Source organism: Macrotis lagotis, chromosome 3 (genome assembly GCF_037893015.1).
Source record: "Macrotis lagotis isolate mMagLag1 chromosome 3, bilby.v1.9.chrom.fasta, whole genome shotgun sequence".
Taxonomy (NCBI): domain Eukaryota; kingdom Metazoa; phylum Chordata; class Mammalia; order Peramelemorphia; family Peramelidae; genus Macrotis; species Macrotis lagotis.
Window position 1 is genome coordinate 173,883,816 of NC_133660.1, and position 23,371 is coordinate 173,907,186.

General features: G+C 34.4%; 1 protein-coding gene across 8 annotated transcripts in view; it reads right to left on the minus strand.

Moving 5' to 3' along the window:
- Window positions 1-23,371, minus strand: part of LIMCH1 (LIM and calponin homology domains 1) — a 374,176-nt gene that overhangs the window by 77,443 nt on the left and 273,362 nt on the right. For 3 of the 8 annotated variants that reach the window (XM_074229536.1, XM_074229535.1, XM_074229538.1), the window contains exons 5-9: window positions 22,017-22,047; window positions 19,755-19,865; window positions 11,412-11,607; window positions 4,529-4,781; window positions 3,047-3,316 (exon numbers count right to left, since the gene is read on the minus strand). In XM_074229536.1, coding sequence (XP_074085637.1) covers window positions 3,047-3,316; window positions 4,529-4,781; window positions 11,412-11,607; window positions 19,755-19,865; window positions 22,017-22,047 — 861 coding nt within the window. Of the gene's footprint in view, window positions 1-3,046; window positions 3,317-4,528; window positions 4,782-11,411; window positions 11,608-12,005; window positions 12,572-19,754; window positions 19,866-22,016; window positions 22,048-23,371 lie in introns of those variants that run through there. The other 5 variants (XM_074229540.1, XM_074229539.1, XM_074229537.1 and 2 more) reach the window with 4 other exon arrangements.

Here is a 23,371-nt window from a genome sequence, read left to right on the forward strand (position 1 = left end):
AGTTTGAAGGAGGATTTATAGGATAAAGACATTCAGTTATGTTTGGGACATATTGAATTTGAGATACATGTGGGATGTAAAATGAAAACTGTCAGTCAAGTGATTGACATTTCAGAATTGAAATTGGAAAGGGAGGTTAGGGGGCTTGTTATCTAGATTTGGGAGTAATCTACATAGAAATGATACTTGAACTCATGGGAGCTATGGGAGCATGGAGAGTATAAAGCAGGATCTTTAATTTTTTTTTTGTCTTACAGACTTTTTCTTTTTTTGGCAGTCTGATGAAGTCTAAAGGATCCCCTCAAAATAATGTTTTTAAAAACATACAATAAATACACATTATAAAAAATATCAATTATATCAAAATAGTTATGAAAATTTAAAAACACACACATATAAGCTCATGGACCTCAGGTAAGAATCTTTGGTATAGAAAGAGATAAGAAAAAGGCCTAGGACAGAGTGAGGGGATACCAAAAGAACCATAGAAAGTAGTGTCACTAAAAATAAGGGTGCAGAGAATATCCAGTTAGAAGAAGTGGGGAAATAATGTCAAACACTACTAATATCAGAGGATCATAAAAGGGCCATAAGATATATTGGTTAAGAGAGGGTGAATAACCTTTGAGAGGGTACTTTTTAAAGCAGTGGGATCAAAAACTGCATTGAAAGTAACTGGAAAGTGAATGGGGTGATAAGAAAGTCAAAGCAACAAATCTATTTTCAGGAGGTTGGCAATGAAAAAAGGAAGAGAGATAAAGGACAATGGTTTAAGGAGGAAGTATAATTGAGCTAAGGATTTTCATGGAGAGGGTAGATATAGTCATATTTCAAGATAGAAAGGAAGGAGTTAGACAGGAGAGATTGATCATGAGAGTCAATGGGATGAGCTGCCAAGGATTACAGGAAGGGAAGGGATCCACATCTGTACAAGCAGACTGACTCATTTCTTCACAAAAAAGACAACTTTTCAGAGAATACTTTAAAAAGAAGAGAATTAGAAATGTTTTAATTGAAAAGTTAAAAAGAGAAGATGAAATATGGAGAAATAAAAGATATTGCCCTGCAGGGATGAGGGGTCATTGTAAATACATATCTTTTGAGAGTATTCAGTTGCACAAGAATAGTAACCCAGAAGGCAGATGGTGGAGATGGTCTAGGGTCAAATACTGGAAGAGCATAAGTGACAAAAGGATAATGGAACAAGAAGACTGTGAATTCATAATGCATAATTGAACTGGTCAACCATAGGGTTAAGACCCTGAAGAAACTGATGCCAGATCAAGGATAAAGGGCTGCCATAATGGAGAAGATTAGAGGGACTCAAGGTCAGGATAAGGAAAAACTTTTTTTTTTTAGATTATACTTTATTTTTTAGATTAGTTTATTTCTCTGGGATTTTTTGGATCACCATTAGGCAATTGGAGGTCATAATTTAGATAATATTTAAGAAAAGGAAAGCAGAAGGAGAAATTAGAAGTTGAGTAATGAGTAAAATTTCAGAGTTAAAAATCATTTTTATATATGAATTATATATAGAATTACATTGTCTGTAGAACCCAAAGTCCTCTTTTAAGAATGAATTTAATCTGACAAACATTCATTAAGAATCTATGCTAAGAGCACTGGGCTAAGGATATAAAATCAAAATCAAAGCTGTTCCTAACCTCATTCTATTGTGAGACAAAATATCTACATGAATACAGTAGTAGTAAAACTTGGACTGAGACCTGTGGTTTGGGACTAATTGGCCACAGAACCAGGAGCTTAGATCAGGGCAGATGCAATATGATTATGCAGACATGTGTGCATGTAGGATATATTATATTTAGGAATTTATATCACATATACATGTACATATAAATATATGTTATCTATCTCTCAATATAACACATTTACACATAGATATATTACACATATGTGCTAGTATAATGACAAATAGTTTTTGGTTCATTTGTATCAGTTCTTTTTCTTTAGTATAGTTGATATATAAGAATTAAGTGTAGATGGTGTATACACACAAATTTTCTGTTATTTTTTCATGTTGTTTTATATATATATATATATACAATATATATTTGTAGTATACATATGTTTATATGTTGGCAAATATAGACATCTATTTTTCTTGAAACAAAGGACTAAGTATACTGGCAATATATCCTACTTGGAATTGGTGTGAATCATAGAAATAATTTTATTTATCTATATATCTATATATCTATATAAAGTATGCCACTGCATAGAAAAAAGAGAAAATATTTAATTCAATATATGCAACTATGTTGTTTCATGGTTTTTAAATACAAAAAAATCTCTTAGCTGATCATTGTTTCAAAACAACAAATAGATTTATATATTCAATATTATTATTACTCTGATTTTTAATGCTTAGGGTTCTCTGATATGAAATAGGAAACAATCATAACTGTGCCAGATCTACCATTCAAATCTTTAACTCCAATTACCCCAAACCCGTAGTTAAAAACCACAATAAAATACCAACAACCAATATGCTGTGTTCATAAGGAGTTATGTACTAACAAGGTTCTTTACTGGTCACTTGAGGTACAGAAGGCAAGGGATTATTAGTAAGGAGGGACTAGCCATCCTTCATAAAATCTTCCTCATTCAATGCTAACACTGATCATTCCCTAATGATGTTTGGATATATGCCATTTAAAACTGGTAGAAAAATGAACAAAGAACTAATAACAGAGCAATACATGAAAAACAATGACACAGTCAAGAGAAACCATCAAATGGTATATTGGAGTTTTGAAATTCAACTGGTCAACAGGTGCATTAAGCAATAACCATCTTTTATCAAGCCCTCAAGACATCACTCCTTTTCAGGCATTTTCTAAACTACTCAACCAATAAGCAGAGAAACAACAGACATTTTTAAGCTGCAAATTACTTTTCCAGCAACTCAGCTGGGGGAAGCAGGGAGGGGAAGAGAAAAATTAAAAAACAAATGCCAATCATACTCAACACAGGTCAAACCACAGAACATGCATGACTATCCTGCACCAACAGAGCTAACCTGGCAAAACGCTGCGTGGCTGGCATGATCTTGATACCAGCTTGTTCCAACCTTCTGCGTTTTCTCATCTCTTCAAGATCTTTTTGTGTGGCTTTCTGTGCTACTGTTTCTTTTGTACTCTCTGGAAGAGACTGTTCCTTACCATTCTGTTCATTCAATTCTAACCCCATGTCTGAAGACTTTCCACTAGGATCCGATGGGGCAGCCTGTGCCTCTTCACCTTGAGCCCCCACTTCATTTTGTTCTTCCTCCTCTATGGTTTCTGGATAGCTATTGAGTTGTACAATACAGTTTACCAAACTAGAAACAGCATATTGATAGTTGGGCTGAGACCAAATTTTATTTCTGAATGATTATAAAATCAATCTTAGCTTCTAAAAATGAAGTCATGATTCATCAAAGGTAAAGATTTGACATATAGTTAACATAATAATTTAATGAAAAAATCCAAACATAAAATGAATCATTTCTTAACAGTTAATATAATATACATCACTCCAGTAGCTCTTAAATGCTATTCCAAAATTTTTCATTATTATACATAATGTATTAGAACTTTATTTTTTTTTTTTAGGTTTTTGCAAGGCAAACAGGGTTAAGTGGCTTGCCCAAGGCCACACAGCTAGGTAATTATTAAATGTCTGAGACTGGATTTGAACCCAAGTACTCCTGACTCCAAGGCCGGTGCTTTATCCACTATGCCACCTAGCTACCCCTACACCTTTATTATTTAAAAAAAATTCTCATTTCAAAATTCCTGCAAAAGTAAACCATATAATTAGACATATAAAAACATGTAGAAAAATATAGTTACCTGAGAGGTTTTGTACTAATTATTTCAGAAAGAGCACTAGAAGAGGGAGTGAGGAGAAGGAAGGGGTCCAATTGACCTGGGTTTGAATCATGAAATATAACTAGTAAATGGCACTCATTTAACCTCAGTTTAGCCTCAGTTTCCTTGGATGTAAAAGGAAAAGGAAAATCACTGCTCTAACATCTTCACTGTGCTGTTATGATTATCAAATAGTATACAAAATACAATTTTTAAAAGCAAGAGAAAAAGAATAAATTGTTCAAGACACCTCTTTCAAATTGGGACAGCCAAAGTTCCTGACAATTGACTATTGTTTCCTTTATGTTTGACTCTCAAGCAATATCTCACAGATTAACTCTCCAATTCACGAAGGAATCTACTTGCATCTCATCTGGCTCTCCAGAAACTGGCTTCTCTGGAAGAAGTCAGACAAGCTCTTCAACCAGAAGAAATTTTGTGCATAGAATGGAAACCTATATTCTAAATTCCCGTGTCAAAAAAGCAAATGTCACTCCCTAGTGCCCTTACTCTCGTGTGACCAGGCTGAAACGGACATAAATTCTGTAATATATTGACATATATTCCATAAGAGTACTTCTTTTAGATTACAGAGGGAAAATAATAAAAGAAAAAGTGAAGAAAAAACAAAGGTAAAAGGCTGACCATACCTGAAAGTCCTCTCACCCCCCAGGGGTGAGGTTGCAGTACTCCAGCTCTTTCGGTACTCCTCTCGCTCAGCCTTCTTCCTTCTCAGAGGTGCAGGTACATATGCTGTCTGGTTACTCTTGTTAGGGAGGTACTGGTTAAAAGGCACTGCTGATTTCGGCTCACCATGAGAAGTCCTCCTTGCTGACATGTCATCCTTCTTTACATCTGGCAGCTTTCGATGAGGCAAGTCAGATTCTGAATCACTTCCTCTGCCTAGGTAAGAGAAGAAAAAGTCTTGATAACTGAAGGTAGGAAATGGGGGTTGCCTTTTAGAAGAGCTTAAACAAGTCATTTTCTTTGAAATGGCAAGTTTCTCTGGTGTTTAAGAAATTTTTTCAAGAATGTGAGAATACAGGGCTTCTTTTCCATTTCTCAATTAAATCTGAAGTATCAATAAAATGCATATTTTCTGGGGTGCCAGGGAAAACCCCCACTTTAATAAAGGAAAAAAAAATCTTCAAAGTCCAAACAGATTTTTCAATCAGTAGCAAAATTACAGAGATATTATTTTTGCTACTATCATACATGCAATTTATATTTTTATTTCATTGTCACTTTTTAAAATGACATTCATTTCAAATTACAACCCCTTCTATGCCAATTGAAGCTTTTCTTTTGACAAAGATGTTTTTTTAAAACAGTAGCACAAAGCCTGCAGCATGCAACACCCATAGTCCACTGCCTCTGCAGTGAAGAGAGGAAAGAATACATCTTTTCCCATCTTTCTCTAAATTATGGTCATTATAATTATACTTGGTGAGGTTTTCTTTTTGACCATTTCCATTGATACCTATACTTCAAGGATTAACTATAAATCAACCAATTACATATTTATTTGGTCCACTCAATGTGTCAAACACTGTGAGGGACAGTTATATAAAATATGACTCTTTTGCTTCTCATGGTACTTATTAGATGGGATGTCCTTAATTGGGGGCTAGAAGATATGAATATACATCTAACAAGCAAAATAAAATAATATATAACCAAGAAGTAGACATTCAAGTATAACAGGAGTTCCAAGAAGAAAGAAATTAATGGATATTAGTCCATGAAGGTTTCAAGATGAACCTTAAAGAACAGGATGACTTAAGAGAATACTAATTGATAAATGTGAATGGACCAGAAAATATAAATAGTCAGAGTAAAGGAACAGAAGTAGGAACTAAACTCTCATATAGAAGAGACAGTACGGAGGCCAAGCTGGCTGGAAGATAAGACTTATCTTAATTAGTGAAAAAGAAGTAAGGTTTGGAGAGGTCTGATGGAGTCAAACTGTGGAAGATTTTGAAAGACACAGAGAGTTCTTATTTGATGCCAAAGACAATTAGCAATGGGAACAGTGCTACAGAAATGAAACTTTAAAGCAGCATAGTATCAAAAGTAAAAATTAAATTTCTTTTCAAATATTTGATATACTGTCATACAAAGGATAATGAACAATTGACCGACTACTCCCAATTCTCCACTGAGAAGCGAAAAAGGGGATCTGAATTAAAAGTATGAGGCAATTTGGGTTAGAAGAATTTCTCCAAGAGTTATTATTGGGAAATTATTAGTTGTTAGAATGGACTACCAAGATAATTTAAAAAATAGAATGCAATAGGCTAGATCCTCATTTGAACTTATATACTTAGATAAGAAGTAAGAGAAGCAACCAACCAGCCCTAAAACTCTACTTTAATCAGATACAAGCCAATATCTGTGAATATGTAGTTTACATTACTGTAAACTGTAACAGCAAATCATACCAACAGAAAAGAAAGAATGAGTAAATTTCAACTTAGGTACCTACAGGTCCAGGCAACAGATTCAGAAGATTCTTATTCCTTGACTGGCCATCATTAGAGCAGTAGAATTTCTAATTTACATCTCTGTAAGTTGTATATACACTTGGCAAGTTCACAGTCCTGGACAAGGCTATAAGTAAGATATAGGATCCAACTCAGACAATTCTAAGAAATCTGTGGGGAAAGGATTTCAACTGAATACAGTGACCCGGTTTCCTTGCTGTTCCTTATATAAGAAAAAGCCCTTTTCCAGACTCTTGGCATTTTCATTAACTGTCCCTGTGCCTGAAATTATCTTCCTCCTCATCTCTGTCTCCTGGCTTACTCTGGCATTTTTCAAATCCCAGCTAAAAATCTCACTTTCTACAAAAATTTCTCTCATACTCACTTAATGCTAGAACTTTCACTATGTTGTTTATCTCCAATTTATCCAATATAAACCTTGCTTCATTAGACTGTAAGCTCCTTGACAGCAGGGGCCTTTTTTTTCCTTTTTTTTTGGCCTTTCCTTGTATCATTAGCACTTTGTACAAAGCTTAAGTAAACTCTTAATAACTGCTTGTGAACATGTTGAAAAAGCTCCACCAAAGCTCCAGTTTTGTTATGACTTTGCTCTGAACCCAAGTCAAGTTTGGTTTTCCAGTTCACAAAATCCTTTTCAGTCTTCACAAATCAGCTCCACAATAAAGTATTTCCTGAACCCCTTGGGTCCTGGGGTCCTTTTTCTCCTTAAATTATTTTATAGTCTGCCTACTTAGTCATGGTTCATGGAACAGAAAAGATAAAATAAAAATTTTAACAAGGGTGTTGATACTCAAAATAATTGCTACCAAATTGATTAGACTCTCCTATGATGAGTTCAAATCACCAAGCCTATAAGATATTCATCCAAAGTTTATCCCAAATGAACTAATAGCTGTTAACTCTTCAGCCAATATCAGTCATCTTTGAAAGATCATGGAGAATGTGAAGGGTAAAATGCCTAATTTTTATAAAAGGGAAGAGAATGGATTTTGCAAATGATAGCTTACTTTAGATTGTATGTAAAATTTTGCAAGTCATTAAAAGATCATTAGGAAAAGGAAAAGGAAGAAATCATAAAGAGTTAAATGAGAATGAATTAGGACAGAATTAACTTTCTAACAAAAGTTTCTAGATTGATAGATCTGGGAATGTTGGATATATGAACAGCATATACTTTACCTAGATTTTAACTAATTATCTGATAAATTATCTCATGCTATTCTGGGAGAAAAGTTGTAAAGATGTAATGTATACAAACGGTGGCTAGGGGGTGGGATGGATATAGTGTCCAGCCTAGAGTTAAGAAGATTCACCTTCTTGAGTTTAAATCCAGTTTCAGACACTTCATTGCTATATGATTCTGTTAACCTCAGTTTCCTCATCTATAAAATGAGTTGGAGAAGAAAATGGAAAACTATATCTCTGCCAAGAAAATATTAAATGAACTCACAAAGTGTTGGACACAACTGAATAACAACTACAAAAATTAAAATGCTACACAAAAGGTTAGGTATATTCAGAACTGGTTGAAGACCGCAAAAAAGAGTCATTGATGAATTGTTATCACATTGGAAAGGTCTCTAGTACAATATACCAACTTCTATCCTTGACCCAGTACTGTTTAATATTTACATTATGACTAAGATAAAGGTATAGGCAACATGCTTGTTAATCTGATGATGACATAAAAAGAAAAGAAATAGCTAACATGTGGACATCAAAGTCAGTATCTTAAAATAAAGTCTGGGCAAAATTAAAAAAAAAAAGACAACTCAAGGATAAATGTGAAGATTTAATATTAAATAACATATCTCCCTCTCCCTCCAAAAAAGGAAGTGTAGCTAAATAGTTTCTACTTCCATGGTAAAGATTGGCATTATGGGGTTCAGTGGGCTACAAATTTAGTATGAACCAATAGAATGGTATGGCAGTCAGAGGAGAGGATGCAACCTTTGACTGTTTAAAGGCAAGAACAGCACCAAAGAAAACGTGTTCTATTCAGTTTCAAAGTATCATATTTGAACCTGGATAAGCATTTGTGATAGAAGAGAATTGTTATTTGGAGTGGGGGGGGGGGGGGCTCACTTCAATCCTATTCCAGTCCTAGTGACTATGTGACTCATGGGAAGTTAATTTTTGAATCTCAGTTTCCTTATGTGTAAAATAGGAATGATACCTATCTCACAGAGTTGACTAGATCAAATTATGTGTTATATAAAGTGCTTTTTATGAATCATAAAGTGAAACATAAATGTGTTCTTATTTATTTCAATTAGCTCTAATAATATTAGCTTTATAAAGACTGGCATCAAATGTATGGAATACATTGAATTTAAACTCAACCTTGATTTTTTTTTAAATCCAAAACAAAATTTTTATTGAAATTTATGAAAATTTCCCACAGAAATATTTTAAGTCCTCCTGAAAATCATATGTATCATATACAAATATACATATATAGCATATATATCCAAATAAGTAACTATTTAAATGCTATATATTAGGTCATAATTTGAAAAGGCTATGTGGGCAGCTTGGGGCATAAGGGCTGGAGTCAGGAAAGAAATGAGCTCAAATCTGGTCTCAGCCACTCACTAGCTGGGTGACCCTGGGCATGTCACCTAACCTCTATTTCTTCAACTATAAAAATGAGGACATTAGTAGCAGGATGTATAAGGGTCAGATGAGACAATATCTGAGTCTGGTGCATATAAATGCTTATGATTCCCCTTCCCTTTTCCCATTTTTGAACATTTTATGTATAGGTGACAACTACTCTTGTTAGTCTAATCCTCTGGATTTTCAAAAGTTCATAAAAATATCAATAATATCAAGACAAAGTTTATAAATAATAATAGCAGCAGCAGCAGCAGCTAGCAAGTTTTGAGGTTTGCTTTAAAGCCCCCCACAAATATGATTTCATTTTATCCTTACAACAACTTTGGGCAGTAGGTATGATGGTTACCCCTATTTTACAGATAAGGAGCCCAAGGAAGGGAAAAGTCAAATAACTTGTGCCCTGGTTCAAGTACTTCTCTGAAGCTGAATTTGAAATTGTTCTTTCTAGCTCCAAGTCCAATACTCTATTCACTATACAACTTTGCTTGTATAGCTAGAGCAGTATAATAAAGGAAAAAGAAGATCTGCTCTGGAGTCAGAGTTCCAGTTCTAATACTGTTACTTGTTGCCTGGTTGGCTTTTAGCTGGGTTCCTTATTTACACTTTAAGTTAGGGGCTCATTTCTATTTGAGTTTGATAACACTGATTTTGTCTAGTCCAAGTAGTAAAATTTAGAAATCAGAAATAATTTAACAGAATAAATAAAAATTCAATGAAACACAGGGAATGGTAACGTATAGTTTGCTAAGTCAATATGTGCCCCCGTACAGGCTTCTTATATACAATTTAGGGGGATGATTTCTATTTGAGTTTGATAGCAATAATCTTCTAGTCCTAATAATATCAAATTCAATTAGAAACAGGTGCTCTCCACTGTTTTATTGAATTTTTATTTATTTTGTTAAATTATTTTTGAATTATATTTTAACTTGAAAACTAGTCACCATTTTTTAATCTGTCAAACAAAAGTTTTTATTAAGGAGCTACTATGTATTAGTCACATAAAGACATACATTTTCAAAATAGTCCTTGCCTTCCAAAAGTTTACACTCGATTGGAGGATCTTGGGGGTAAATTCCACTTCTGGGTCTATCTAACCTTGGTAAATTTCAATTAACTATGAATCAACAGGCCTGTTTTCTCATCTGTAAAATGAGAAGGTTTGCCCAGATGGCCAGTCTAAAGTCCCTTCCATATAAATATACATTTATCTATATACACACACATATATTTAGATTACAAATATAGATATGTAAATATGTGTGTCTATGTGTCTTTTATTTGTGTATGTATACATATACATACACACACACACACACACACACACACACACACACATATATATATATATATATATGGATATGAGATATACATATAATGCTCAAAATAAATACAGAGTAATTTTGAGGGACATGAAGACATTTTTGGGGGGGTGGAGGAAACTCAAGAAAGATGGTAGTGAACTTTATAAACAATGAAGGAAACCCCATACAGAGAGATGACAGAATCTCAGTATTGAAAAAAAGAAGAGTATATAGAAAAGCAATTTTAGACCTCAAACTATAGCTGCCAGTCTCAGAAACAATATCATAGAGAATGCAAGAGTCTCACTTCCAGCTAATCTATGTACAGTGAAGCCAACCCCTCTTTCTCTCTCCTAGACAATGAACAGGTAGTGAACAAAATGGATTTTGGAGAATGTGTAATACAGTTGAATTAGGCAACAGGAAAGCACTATTTAACATAAAAATTTATAACAGTTCTTGTCTGGTGATTTTAAAATCAATTTTATCTAAATCAGAGGTACCTTGGGAACGAACCTGGCTATGTTATCCATTTTTGTCTTAATAACTACTGAAAGTTCTGGTCAATTTGTTAGATCCCTACATATCAAACAGATGATTGAAAAGAACCCCATCCAAGATTCCAAATATCATGGTTCAGCATGATCATAATCATTTTTAAAATGCATTTTCAATTTATTTGAAATTGAGGCTTTTATGTAGATGATATGATATTCATTTAAACATTTCCCCTCCTGGTACCTGGAGTACATAAACCTTTAGGAAAGTTTATGAGTTAATGTGTCTGCACAGCATCTTGTTTTGCTGAAACCCAGAGAAGCATGGTTTCATAAATCACAGTTCAGAACTATGATGTAACACATTTTCCAATAGCACATACAGTAACTGAGGCAAAGTTCAAACAAACTTCTGGCAAACTCATCAAAACCTCTTGCATCACTAAAACAACATTTTTTCTTTTTATCGTCAAACATTTTTTATCTGTCAGCTTATAGAATTATATAGCTAACATCCTTAAAATGAAACCTAAAATTCTAGCCTCCAACAACAAATTCTTTGAGAACATTTAATCCTGAAACATGTAATTAATTGCAACAAGTACTTACCATCGCTGCTTCCCCTCAGGACTACATCTGGGGAGGGTGTCTGCTGAGAACGGGAGCCAAATGAGTCCAGACTGTCAAAAGAATCATCTCGACCATGCCGGGGTGGAGAAAGGGAATCACTGCGCTCAGAATCCCAACAGTCTATATAGCCACTGTCTCGAATACTGCGTTTGGGGCTTTCAATATCATCAGTTTCCTATCAAAAAAAGTTACAGAAACTAATAAAGTTCAAATCTCTGTAGTTTCTATAAATGATGATTTATAGTTAATTGTCTTTTATTTGACATAAATATGTGAGGGTTACATGTGTTGCCACTTTAAAGTTATTGATCATCTTCCTGTCATTCCTCTCTGTCTGTATTTCTACCATTATAAAAACTATAATAAAATTTTCCAAAGCAACCCAATCCCCAAAGCGCGCACACACACACACACACACACACACACACACACACACACACGCACAACCATTCATCCAATCTTTAAATTACATATATAATTAAGATGAAAGAGTATCAGGATCATTTATATTGACAAGAAAAGACATGAAGTGATCAATAGGTGAAAAGAGAAATGAAAAACTAAGACTTTAACCTTGATTTGTCTTTCGGAGTCCATAACTACATGGCTAGAATGGAGAGAGGCAGCTTGCTTAGCCACAGGACTGCTGTCTATTCCACTTTATCTGGCTGATGGCGGGCAAGCACTTGTTTATGCTGTAGAATCAACTAGGCAAGATCCTTACTAGCGGGCTCCCACTCTCCCTCTACCTCGAAGGGAAATTCCTGTTATGAAAGAGAGATGTCTTTCGGAGGCAATCAGCAATGAAAAATATGCAAAATGCTTCTCCCGATGCCTCAGAAGAATTCAGTCATGCTCTTCCCTCTTTGCCAGCTCTTGGCTCTAGGGGGATATGAAAGCTCTTGGAGCTGACCCACATGTTCAGAGCAGTGAGAACAATGGTTGTCTTTGACAGTCCTGTGATTATAAATTCTTTCCAGCACAAGCAACACATACTAAAACACTGAAACTCCAACAGAGAGAAAGGTCAGTCGAAGCCATCCTCACCCTCATGTTATAATAAATCCCTTGTTTTAGCCAGTGTCTTAGCATTAATTACAACAGCCCGGGTTGAGGAAAACAAAAATAACTATGGTCATTCAAAGATAAACCTCGATTTAATTTCTTAACCACCCCCCCTCCCCGCCCCGTAAGAAACTTACTTCCCAGACTGTTACTTAAAAATCAGACATTCATAGATTGGCATTTTCTAAGCTGAATAGTCTGGAATGTTAAACTTGGAATTTCTGGAGATGCTTACAAATTCATTTCAAGATGTCCTCCCACATGACAGAAATGAAAAGATAATTCAGAATGGGAAAAGTTCTTAAAATTTATCTAAAGTTAGTCAGCCACGGTGGGAGCAGTCAGTCCTCTAGGCCCACAACAACCAAGGGCGCTACAGTGACTACCTTCTGGAATGGGTGTGTTACCAGTTACCAGACACTCAGTTGTGTCTCAATCTAGCTGACAGATAGCCTCCCACCCCCACCTCAACCCAGAAGGATGCCCGGCTGGTGGGGGTAGCTGCATTGCACACAGACAGACAAAAGCTTTTCTCTAAAAAAGAAGAGTGGGTGAGATAGAAAGGGCAAGACTGCAATATTAGCACCCTCTAACTCCTTCGTATTAGAGGACTGTGTGTAACTAAAGAATGAGTTGCCAATCTTCTGAGTGATCACTGAAAGATGCTTTAAAAAGAATTCCTCTTAAATGAGGGTTTAAGAAACTCAGGGCACAGGGAGAGAAAAGGAGTCACAGGAAGCAGGTTAGGGATACTACAGTGACAGAAGTTCAAAAGATATGCACTCAAACCCATCTACTTTGCTGTGGTGTCTGCTGTCTACTGTCTACACACACAACTGTGTGTGTGTGCTCAAGTGGATGGGGAAAACACTAGTAGTGGGACAAAATTTTTCTTGTGACTAAAAAACTGGCTTCTTATTGGTTTGAAATCAATCATTTAATATGACTGATAATGACAAAAAAGTCATCTGTCCTTTTATAATCTTTATTGATTCTCCAAAATACTATATACATATATACTATATTTCTACAAATTCCTATAATTTATATATTTTAATTTATAAGATTTATATTGATATACTATACTTATTTATATACAATATTTATATTATATATATATATACTATATTTATAAATTCTCATAAATTCCTAGAAATTCTCAAAATCAGGAAAACAAGGGGGGGGGGATTGTTTATAATTCAGAAGTGAACATTCCCATACCTATTCTATGTACAAAATCTCAAACACAGGAGGAATAGGAATGTGATGGTTATCATCTGTTTGTGTTTTCTTTCAGTTATAGTGAAAACAAAAATCCATGGTCAGCAAAGTATTTTAAGTACAAAATAGAATTTAAAAGCAAAAGTAAAAAAATCTTGTTTTCAAAGGCTAATATAAAATTAATGGGAAAAAATACAATAAAACAAAATGACATAAATGAGGGGGAAGGGGAGAATGAATTATTGCCACCAATATGGTTCCTGATTTTAAATATTTTAAAGTATTTATTCAAAAGAAACATAATAGATGTATATAGATATATTCTCAATAAGCAAGCTTTAAGTGAATGCTTCAAAATTATAAAGGATAAGCATGACTTAAAAAACTAAAAGTAGACATTCCCAACTCCATCCCTTTGCAGACGTGGAAGGCCCACAAGTATTACACATCATACATATTTTCAGACATTTTGGATGTTTTGACCAATAATGCTGATTTCCCTCCTTTTTGTGTTTAAAAAAATGCTGTTTGTTATATGTGATATTTCTTTGTAAGGAGTAAGGGAAGAGATATTGGGGAAAACTATGATGATGTAAAAAAATGATAACAGTAAAAACCTTTTTCAAAAATAAGGTTTAAATATATTGTTAGATTCTGAAAAAATGATCTGAAAACACAGTTTTAAGAAATCAATCTTCTCTTTTTTGGGAAAATTAAGAATAAGCATTAAAATAATTTTAAAGGAATTTCTGTAAGGTTTCATTACTACAAAAAACTTCAATAAATTTTGCTATTAAGAAAGACAAATACCACAGTTATCAAAAAATAGCTAACATTTATATAGTGCTTATTATGTGTCAGGCACTGTACTAAGTGCTTTACGATTATTATCTCATTTGATCTTATAATGCCATTATTATCCTTATTTTAAATATGAGGAACCTGAGGCAGATAGAGGTTGCAATACTTACCCAGGGTTACACAGATAGCAAGTATCTGTGCAGATTTAACACAGATCTTCCTGACTTTAGGCTCACTATGCCCCTAGCTGCTAGCATTTCATAGACCAAGAGTGAATCAATTCTAAAAATGAAAAAATTTTTTGGTCTGTATCATTTGGTCTGTCATTAGTAACATTGCCAACATCCTTATTAGACATACTGCATTAAGATTATCTATTCTTATTTGGAACTACACCTAAAGGGCAACAAAAATGAGCATACCCTTTGACCCAGCAATACCATTATTGGGTCTATACCCTGAAGAGATGATGAAAAAGGGCAAAAACATCACTTGTACAAAAATATTCATAGAAGCCCTGTTTGTGGTGGCAAAGAATTGGAAATCAAGTAAATGTCCTTCAATTGGGGAATGGCTTAGCAAACTGTGGTATATGTATGTCATGGAACACTATTGTTCTATTAGAAACCAGGAGGGACAGGAAATCAGGGAAGTCTGGAGGGATTTGCATGAACTGATTCTGAGTAAGATGAGCAGGACCAGAAAAACACCGTATACCCTAACAGCAACATAGGGGTGATGATCAACCTTGATGGACTTGCTCATTCCATCAGTGCAACAATCGGGGACAATTTGGGGCTGTTTGCAATGGAGAATACCATCTGTATCCAGAGAAAGAGGCATGGAGTTTAAACAAAGTTCAAGGACTATTCACTTTAATTTAGGAAAAAAAACAGATATCTTATTGTCTGATCTTGTTATCTCTTAGACTTTTTGTCTCTTCCCTAGGAGGATGTGATTTCTCTCTCATCACACTCAATTTGGATCAATGTACAACATGGAAACAATGTAAAGACTGACAGATTGCTTTCTGTGGGTGGGTGGGGGGAGGGAAGTAAGATTGGGTGGGTGGGGATTGTAAAACTCATAAAAAAGACTATTCTCTGAATGATATTGCACTTTGGAAGTAGTGTTGGTTTTATATAGATTATAAAATTATAAAAGATGATATGCATTTTTTAAAAGAAAATTTCTTTCTCTTTATACTTGTAATATCATTGGTTTAGGGGACAGAAAACAGTAATTAACACTTTTGTAGTGCCTTAACATTGACCAACAAAAAGTCCTCCACATACATCCTCTCATTTGATCTACAAGTGGTCTACAAATTATAGTCTTGGAGACCTGCCTGGAGGTGCTGAATGGTTAGTGATTTGAGGAGCATTAAACACAGTTTGAACCAGAGGATGAACTTGAACCCAGAGTTCCAAAGCCAATTCTCTATTGCCTATTCCACACTTTAGAATTCAATCATGAAAATACAAAATTTTAGAAAATGTTCTCAGATATGTAGCCTATGTTCTATTCCATTTTTCCCTTTGATATTCTTTCAGTTATTCAGTCTGATTCATCATGACCTTGTATAAGATTTTCTTGGTAAAGATACTGGAGTGATTTGCCATTTCCTTCTCTAGTTCATTTTACAGATGAGGAAACTAAGGTAACCAGGGTTAAGTGACTTGTTCACTGTTACAAAGTTAATGGGTACCAGTGGCTAGATTTGAACTTGGGTCTTCCTCTCTTCAAGTCCAGCACTCTATCAAATGAGCCTATCTCCTGGTCAAAAAGAGGTTAAGTGACTTGGCCAGGTTCACATAGCTACTAAGGCTGGATTTGAACTCAGGTCTTCCTGGCTCCAGGTCCAAGGCTCTATCCATTAGGCTACCCAGCTGCCTCCATTTCACTCTTAGATCGGTGCTATTTTACTAATCACTTCAGATATAGCTCAACATATCATTTCAGATAATCTACTTCCAAATATTCAAAATTGACTATAGTTGACCTAAAAATCCTAGGCACTGTTGATCTTATCTAAAATAGGTGTCAAAAATAGTCCTATTCATAGCTATGTGGAATCTCACTTTCAGAATGGGGTTTCAAGGGGGAATATATCAAAAAGGGTCCAAATATCTATTGCCGAACAACAGAAGAAAGGAAAGTGGGTGGAGGAGAAAGTAAGTCAATAGGTTACTTTGAGTTCCATCTGTGTTCACACAGCTAGTTATAGGAAAGAAAAACAGTACAGAAGTCAGATATGTTCATGACTGTACAGAAAGCCAAGAACAGAAAATTGGATCAAGTATTGGAACTGGAAATAAAGTAGTATGGCCCATTTGCAAAACAAAAATTCAGCCACCTGTAGTCATCCTTGGCCAGCACCCTCCCCTAGGAATCTAAATGTAGAGTGAGTGTCTTGTAGTACAGCCAGAAATAAATGTGTGGGCCCCAGAAATGAGTCAAACTTTTTTAGGCTCCTACCAGAGAACTGTCTTAGGTTTGCATTCTATTCTGTGACCAGAATGACTCTGGCATGCTCACAGTGGGATCCTAGATACTACCTGCTGTTGAAGGGCATAACAGAAACAATTCTGGACACATGAGTGAGAGGGCAGTTTTAAGTCCTTGCCTGCCATCCCAAGTGCCCAGCTGAACCAAAATGTGCAAGGAGAATAAATAATCTTTTAAAAGGCTGAAGCCAGGCTCACTCTTAGAATTCCCTGCTGTTGGCCAGCTTTCTTTCCCACTGTGAGTAGCTATGTCACAAGGCGTTCCCCCATACGTGACTGCATATGGATACATGTAAGTATATTTACATAGGCTGAGGCTACCTAACACACACATACACATACAGACTGACATGGTGATGGACTGCATATCTTCCTTCCAAGGATCAGCCTAGCTAAGTTTGAAGAGTTTCATGTCTACAAATGAGGTCATAAGTTAGTTTAATCATTCCTTCCTTCCTTCCTTGACTCATTTTTGGCAGCAATAAACATCTACAAAAGCATAGGACAATTGGGCTATGAATAAATACAACAACAAAAGGGAATTCCTCAGGAGCTTTATGATATAGAGGAAAGTGATGTCTTGAGTTAGAAGACCTGAGTTCAAATCCACCCCTGATATTTACTATTTCTGTAACATGAGCTAAGATTCAACCTCCCTGGGTCTCAGGATCTTCATTTGTATAGCAAATGATATGAAAGATCATTTTAGTCTTAGATCTATGATTTTATGAAATTACAGAGGCTGAAAATACTGCCATAATTAAAACTCATTTGTATCTATGAGTGAAATGCTCTCTCAGATTTCTTTTTAAATTAGAGACAGATTTTAATGAGGTAAAAATATCAGTAATAGCACTTGTGGATAATAGTTTGTTCTAATATATCTATGGTCCAAACCATTCACAGTCCATATGAGTATATGTGGTCACCTGGATATTGAGGCACACACACCAAGAATATCCTGATGCCAGCTAGGTTGAGGCTCTTGGGTTGCTTGGACTTTGGAGTTCTGTTTGAGATGCATTAAAGCTAAACTCAAGTGGATTTCCAGAATAGGTACAGCACCAATATAATGTCCCATGGGAGGACCCAAAATGCCCAAAGTGAGGGAAACTATTCCAGGTTGGAAACAGCAAGTTAAAGTTTCCATGCGGATCAAAAGTGGTATAGAGTACCCAAGTGGCCTCTGCAAATTTTGGCCTAGGCAGAGCAGAGAGATCTGGGCTCAGTCGATCAGTTGGTATACCTGTAAAACCTTTTTCAGCATTAAAATGTTATGATTCTGATTCTATTCCCTTAGGTAAAACAGAGCTCTCTGAAAATTTCAACAAATGTATATAAATAATATTATTTTCAATACAATGAGGAAAGTCTAGAGTGATTATAAAACTATAAATAGGGGAGAGTCTGAAGATTAATGCACACTTTGAGAGTGGGGACAAAGTCAAATTCAGGAAATGCTGTATTGTATGAGATGTAATATCTTGACAAGTACAAGACCGAACCAACAATCAGACTTCCTAAGTAGATTGAGAAACAGGGTGGAAAGTTAGATAAAATGCTGAACTTAAAATGAAAAACAACCTGGGTTCAAATTGCGTCATCAGAAGAAATTGCTAGTGGCCAAGAGAATATAACTTAACCTCTCAGCCTCAGTTTCCTCATCTGTAAAAGAGGGACAATATATTTTGCCAACCTTGTGAGTGCTTTGCATAGAGTTGGAAAATGTCAGTCAGCATTACTGGAATGCATTTATCAAGCTATCCCATTTCTTAAAAACAATCAGACATAGCTTGATAAATGCATTCCAGTATCCCCTTTCAAGAAGTTTTTTTTTTAAATCAATTTGATTTTGAAAGACTTTAAAATATCCTCCCAGCATATAACCCTTGATGTGTAGAAATGTATGCTGTTAATTAAAAACATAGTGTATCTATACATCAAAGCAGCCTCAACCACATCTTTAACTGGGAAACATTGTTAGCAGATCTCATAAGTTACTGTATGTATATATATATATATATATATATATATATATATATATATATATATATATATACATATATATATATTATATATCAAGAAAAAACAAATTTGTATTTACACTTTTAAAAATTCCTTCAGATATAAAAAAAATGGTTTTTCTTCAAACTGAACCAAATTGATACGTGTACTGTACAAATGAAAAGGATATTAGACTGCTGAACTGTCTTTTCATTACTCTGTCATAGTGGTACTATACACTTCCAATGAAGAGAGAAGATTTTTTAGTTCTCCAAATTTTCAGATGCTATGTCATATCCAGAAAAAGCTGATGGTTATAAAGACTGAGTAAAATGACTTTTAAAATTAAGGTACAATATAAGTTTTCATCTTCCATAAGACTTCATTGTTTTAATCCAATTGTTCTCTCCTAAAGAATAACAAGAAGGCCAGTAAAAGACAACTGTAGTCTGAATTAGACCTTTGCTCATCAAATTCTAATTGAACTCCATTCTCGTGGATATGAAGACCACACTGTTCAGGTATGGGTGATGGGGTGGGGGTGGGAGTGTTGCACGTAGCAAAGATTTAATCAATTTTTAAACACTGTGGTTTGCACATGTCCCGAAACATTTGTGCTCCAATGAAATATTGCAAAACTGAACTGAGATGTCCTTCAAAATGCAGGAGACTTGAGCTTGTTCCTTTTTATCTTGTTACAGTCAAAGATGAAGAGTGTAGTTACCTTTCGCATCTGTGCCAGCAATCCTTCAAACTCCTTCAGGTTCAGTGTGGTTCCACTATATGCTGTGCAGCTATTTGCTGCTTTCCCCAGCCAGTAAATGGTAACTAATACCTGAGGGGGAGAAAAGGAGGCACAAGTACAGAACCCCTTTGTAAGATTAGTTTTTGATTTACTAAGGAATCTATACTCAGCAGTAACAGGAAGGCAGAAGAGGGAGAATGTCTGATATTGATTTATAAAAAACTCCCCATCCATGAGGTACCCATTAAAGGTAAAAATTCATTTTAATAAGAACCTAATGTTATATCTGTCCATACAAACAAGATTCAGTAGTTAACACTGGACTAAGGTTTTAGGGAAAGTTCAGTAAAGGAAAAGGGATCCAAAAGAAAGTCTGGAAAATCCAACATTATTTTCAAAGGATGAAAGTGTTTCTGAATTAAACATGCAAAATTTCAGTGACTGTTTGGACTCTTCATTGATCCAAAGCAATCTGCCAATAATTTTAAAGAAACACAGTGGGTTATTTTAAGGCCAAAATGTAGTTTCAGTTCTAAATAGGGGTTTTGCTATATAGTACTGAAGGGAAGAACACATGTAGGAATCAAAGTCACAAATATGTCTACCAGGAAATGATGTTTGTGTAAAACCAAGGGAAAAAAAACTCAGCAACTATAACTCTACAACCAAATCCAAGGGATGTAAAGAGTGGTAGAATAGAATTCAATAGCTAGAACCTTGCAGATGTTGCTGCTACAACTAATTATCATTTCATATATTTGTGAGTGTTCTATGCTCAGTTCAATGTTATGAAGTTCTGGTCCCAAATTATTATGTTTTTTCCATCTCTCAAAATGAAATTTTTAGGGGGGAAAAAAGGCATGTATCAAGTTACATTCCCCAAAACAAGGCCAGAAAGGGCTAGTCCCTTAAATGGGAGCTGTTCAGCTCTGAAAAATCTTTGCAGAAGCAAATTTGCTATTTCATTTCCATCTTAAGCACTGTTTTATTACCAAAATTAGGGAGGTTTCTAAATATTTAGTTGAGTTGCAACTTATTCTCTCATCTCGCTTCATTAAACAAGTCTGAATATTTTTTTGGAGAACATAGTATTTATATATGGTTTCAAATGGCAATAAGCCCAAAATATGACATTTGTATCATGGCTTCAATTAAAATTTGATTCTGTACTTTTGCTAGGAAAATATCCTTCATGACTCTTCCCTAGACACCCATTTCCATGCAAGTCTTAGAGTTTGAATACATTTAACAACCAATTTTTCAGAGAATAAAATCCTCCAAATGTCATTACATTAACCAGAGACATTTAATTCTAATGTTCACTAAATATATTAGATTATTTGTAAAATCATAAAGATAGACAAAAAAGTATTAAAAGACAGGCATCTTTAATCTATGGACTTTTTAAAAAATGCAACTGAAATTTTACTAGGAAAGAAGGCATTAACCTCCTGTGGAATTTTAGCATGAGGAAGAAGTAGAATGGGAAAATGAGATATCAGTCAAGTTTATGAGCTAATGGGATGAAAACAAACTCCCAAGCTACCCCCTATACCATAACCAAGAGAATCCAGATAGTTTCTGCCAATATTACAAGCATTAGACAATATTTCATAGTTTCCTATTTAAAATGGAATTGGTTAAATCTATTTGCCTTTTTTAAATGAAATCCAGCTGGAAAATGTTTGTTTGGAGTAGATGCTTGCTTCATATGACTCTATAATTACAAAGTGCTTTCACATATATTGTTTCCTTTTATCATTGGAAAATAGCAATGAACATTTGAAAGGTCCATGAAAAAAGGTAAGTCAGTAAAAATGTGGGCTACCTACAATAGTTGTCACTTCAAATTACTATTTTCTTAAAACAATTTGCCCAAATGACTTAATTTAAAAAACTCATCTGTGCCTGGTGAGAGACTGTAATATAACTATTACCACATGTCACTTGGTCTCTAAGTAACCAAACCACTCCTTGGAGATAAGCTTTCATTTCATTGTAAATATCATTTATTTTTAAAATGATAAAGTAATTCTAAAATTTTGCTGTTTCCATTTCCATTAGTATCATTAATTAATCACAGAAATGCATAATTTTATTCTGAAGAGGTTGTTTTTTAATAGACAAATGAAGGTACCATTTCATAAACTAAATTTATAGCTTACATCATCAGTAAAAACCAGAAGCAGATAATAAAACAAATATATCCATATGTAGGTACAAAGTTAAATTGAAACTTACATTTTTCAGCTTTCTACTACAGTCAGTGCTCCTAGTACATAAGAAAAGTAAAAAAAAAAGTAATTAGAAAAGCAAATCCAAGGACATAATTTATAGGAGTTTTCAACATACATGTACAAAAATGGGTGTTAACAAATACAAAATAACTAGAATGATGACATGAAGTAAGAAATATATAGTTAGGGAACAAAGATAAAGTGAGGGAATTTAGACTTCAATGAGGGAAAGGTATGATTGTAGTACCTTAATGAAATATTATAAAGATGAGGATATGAATTGGACTTATAATTGTACTGGCAATTTCACAAATCTTCAAAGAAAAAATTGCTTCTATAAGTCTATTTTCTCTGCAACACAGGAGTCGTAGAGTGTTGACCATTTGAGAGGGTCACACAGCCCATATTTAAGCAAATCTGGGACTTTGAACTCAGATCTTACTGGCTTTGAGAGCTTACTTCTCTTTCACTATTTCCTTAATCTTTCAACTAATTTTTAATTTAATAATTAATCCCACTAAAATTTAAATGTTATTTAGTGTCTAACATGGCAGTTAAGATGCCAAAATTTTAAATTTATAAATACATAAATGCGTTTTATAGTTAAATTGTCAAAGTTTAATTGCTTTAAAATGCATTTTGATCAAAGTAATTGGTAAGTGAGGGTGTAACTGTATTTCTAAAGTCTTGCATTTCACTCTAGGTAGTTCATTCAGTCAATACCTTCATTTACTTATCCTCTCAAAAGCACAAAAAGCATTTAAATCATGATAGATTTGATAAAATATGTTTAAGATGCAATATAACTAATAAAATTAAGTTGTGAACATCAGTCAATGTTGGAATTTAACTACTATGTATGTATATACTCCAATGACATATGCATGAATTCAAGAAGGTTTCCAAAATTAAATAAAAGTAGTAAAGACATTTACATAGGATTAATTCATGTTAGGCTTATATATTTATGTGAGAATTTAGGTAAAAGCATCTTTTTTTGAAAGTTTTCAGGATTCAAACAATGGATTTCAATTTCCATTTAACAAAAGTTAACTAAAAACTGGGAAACTAAAAGAGAAGGGAAAAGAATAAAGATTTAAATAGCACCTACTATTTGCTAGGTACTATGCTAAATACTTAGAAAATATTTCATTTGATTCTCATAAGAACCTTGTGAGGCAAGTAATATGACTATTCCATTTTACATTTGAGGAAACTGAGATAAACAAAAGTTAAATGTCTTGCCCAGAGTCATATAGTAAATGTCTGAGGCTGGATTTGAAATCAGGTTTTCCTGACTGCAGGCCTAATACCTTTTCCTGCTATGCCACTTTGCTGGTTTCACTAAATGATATATAT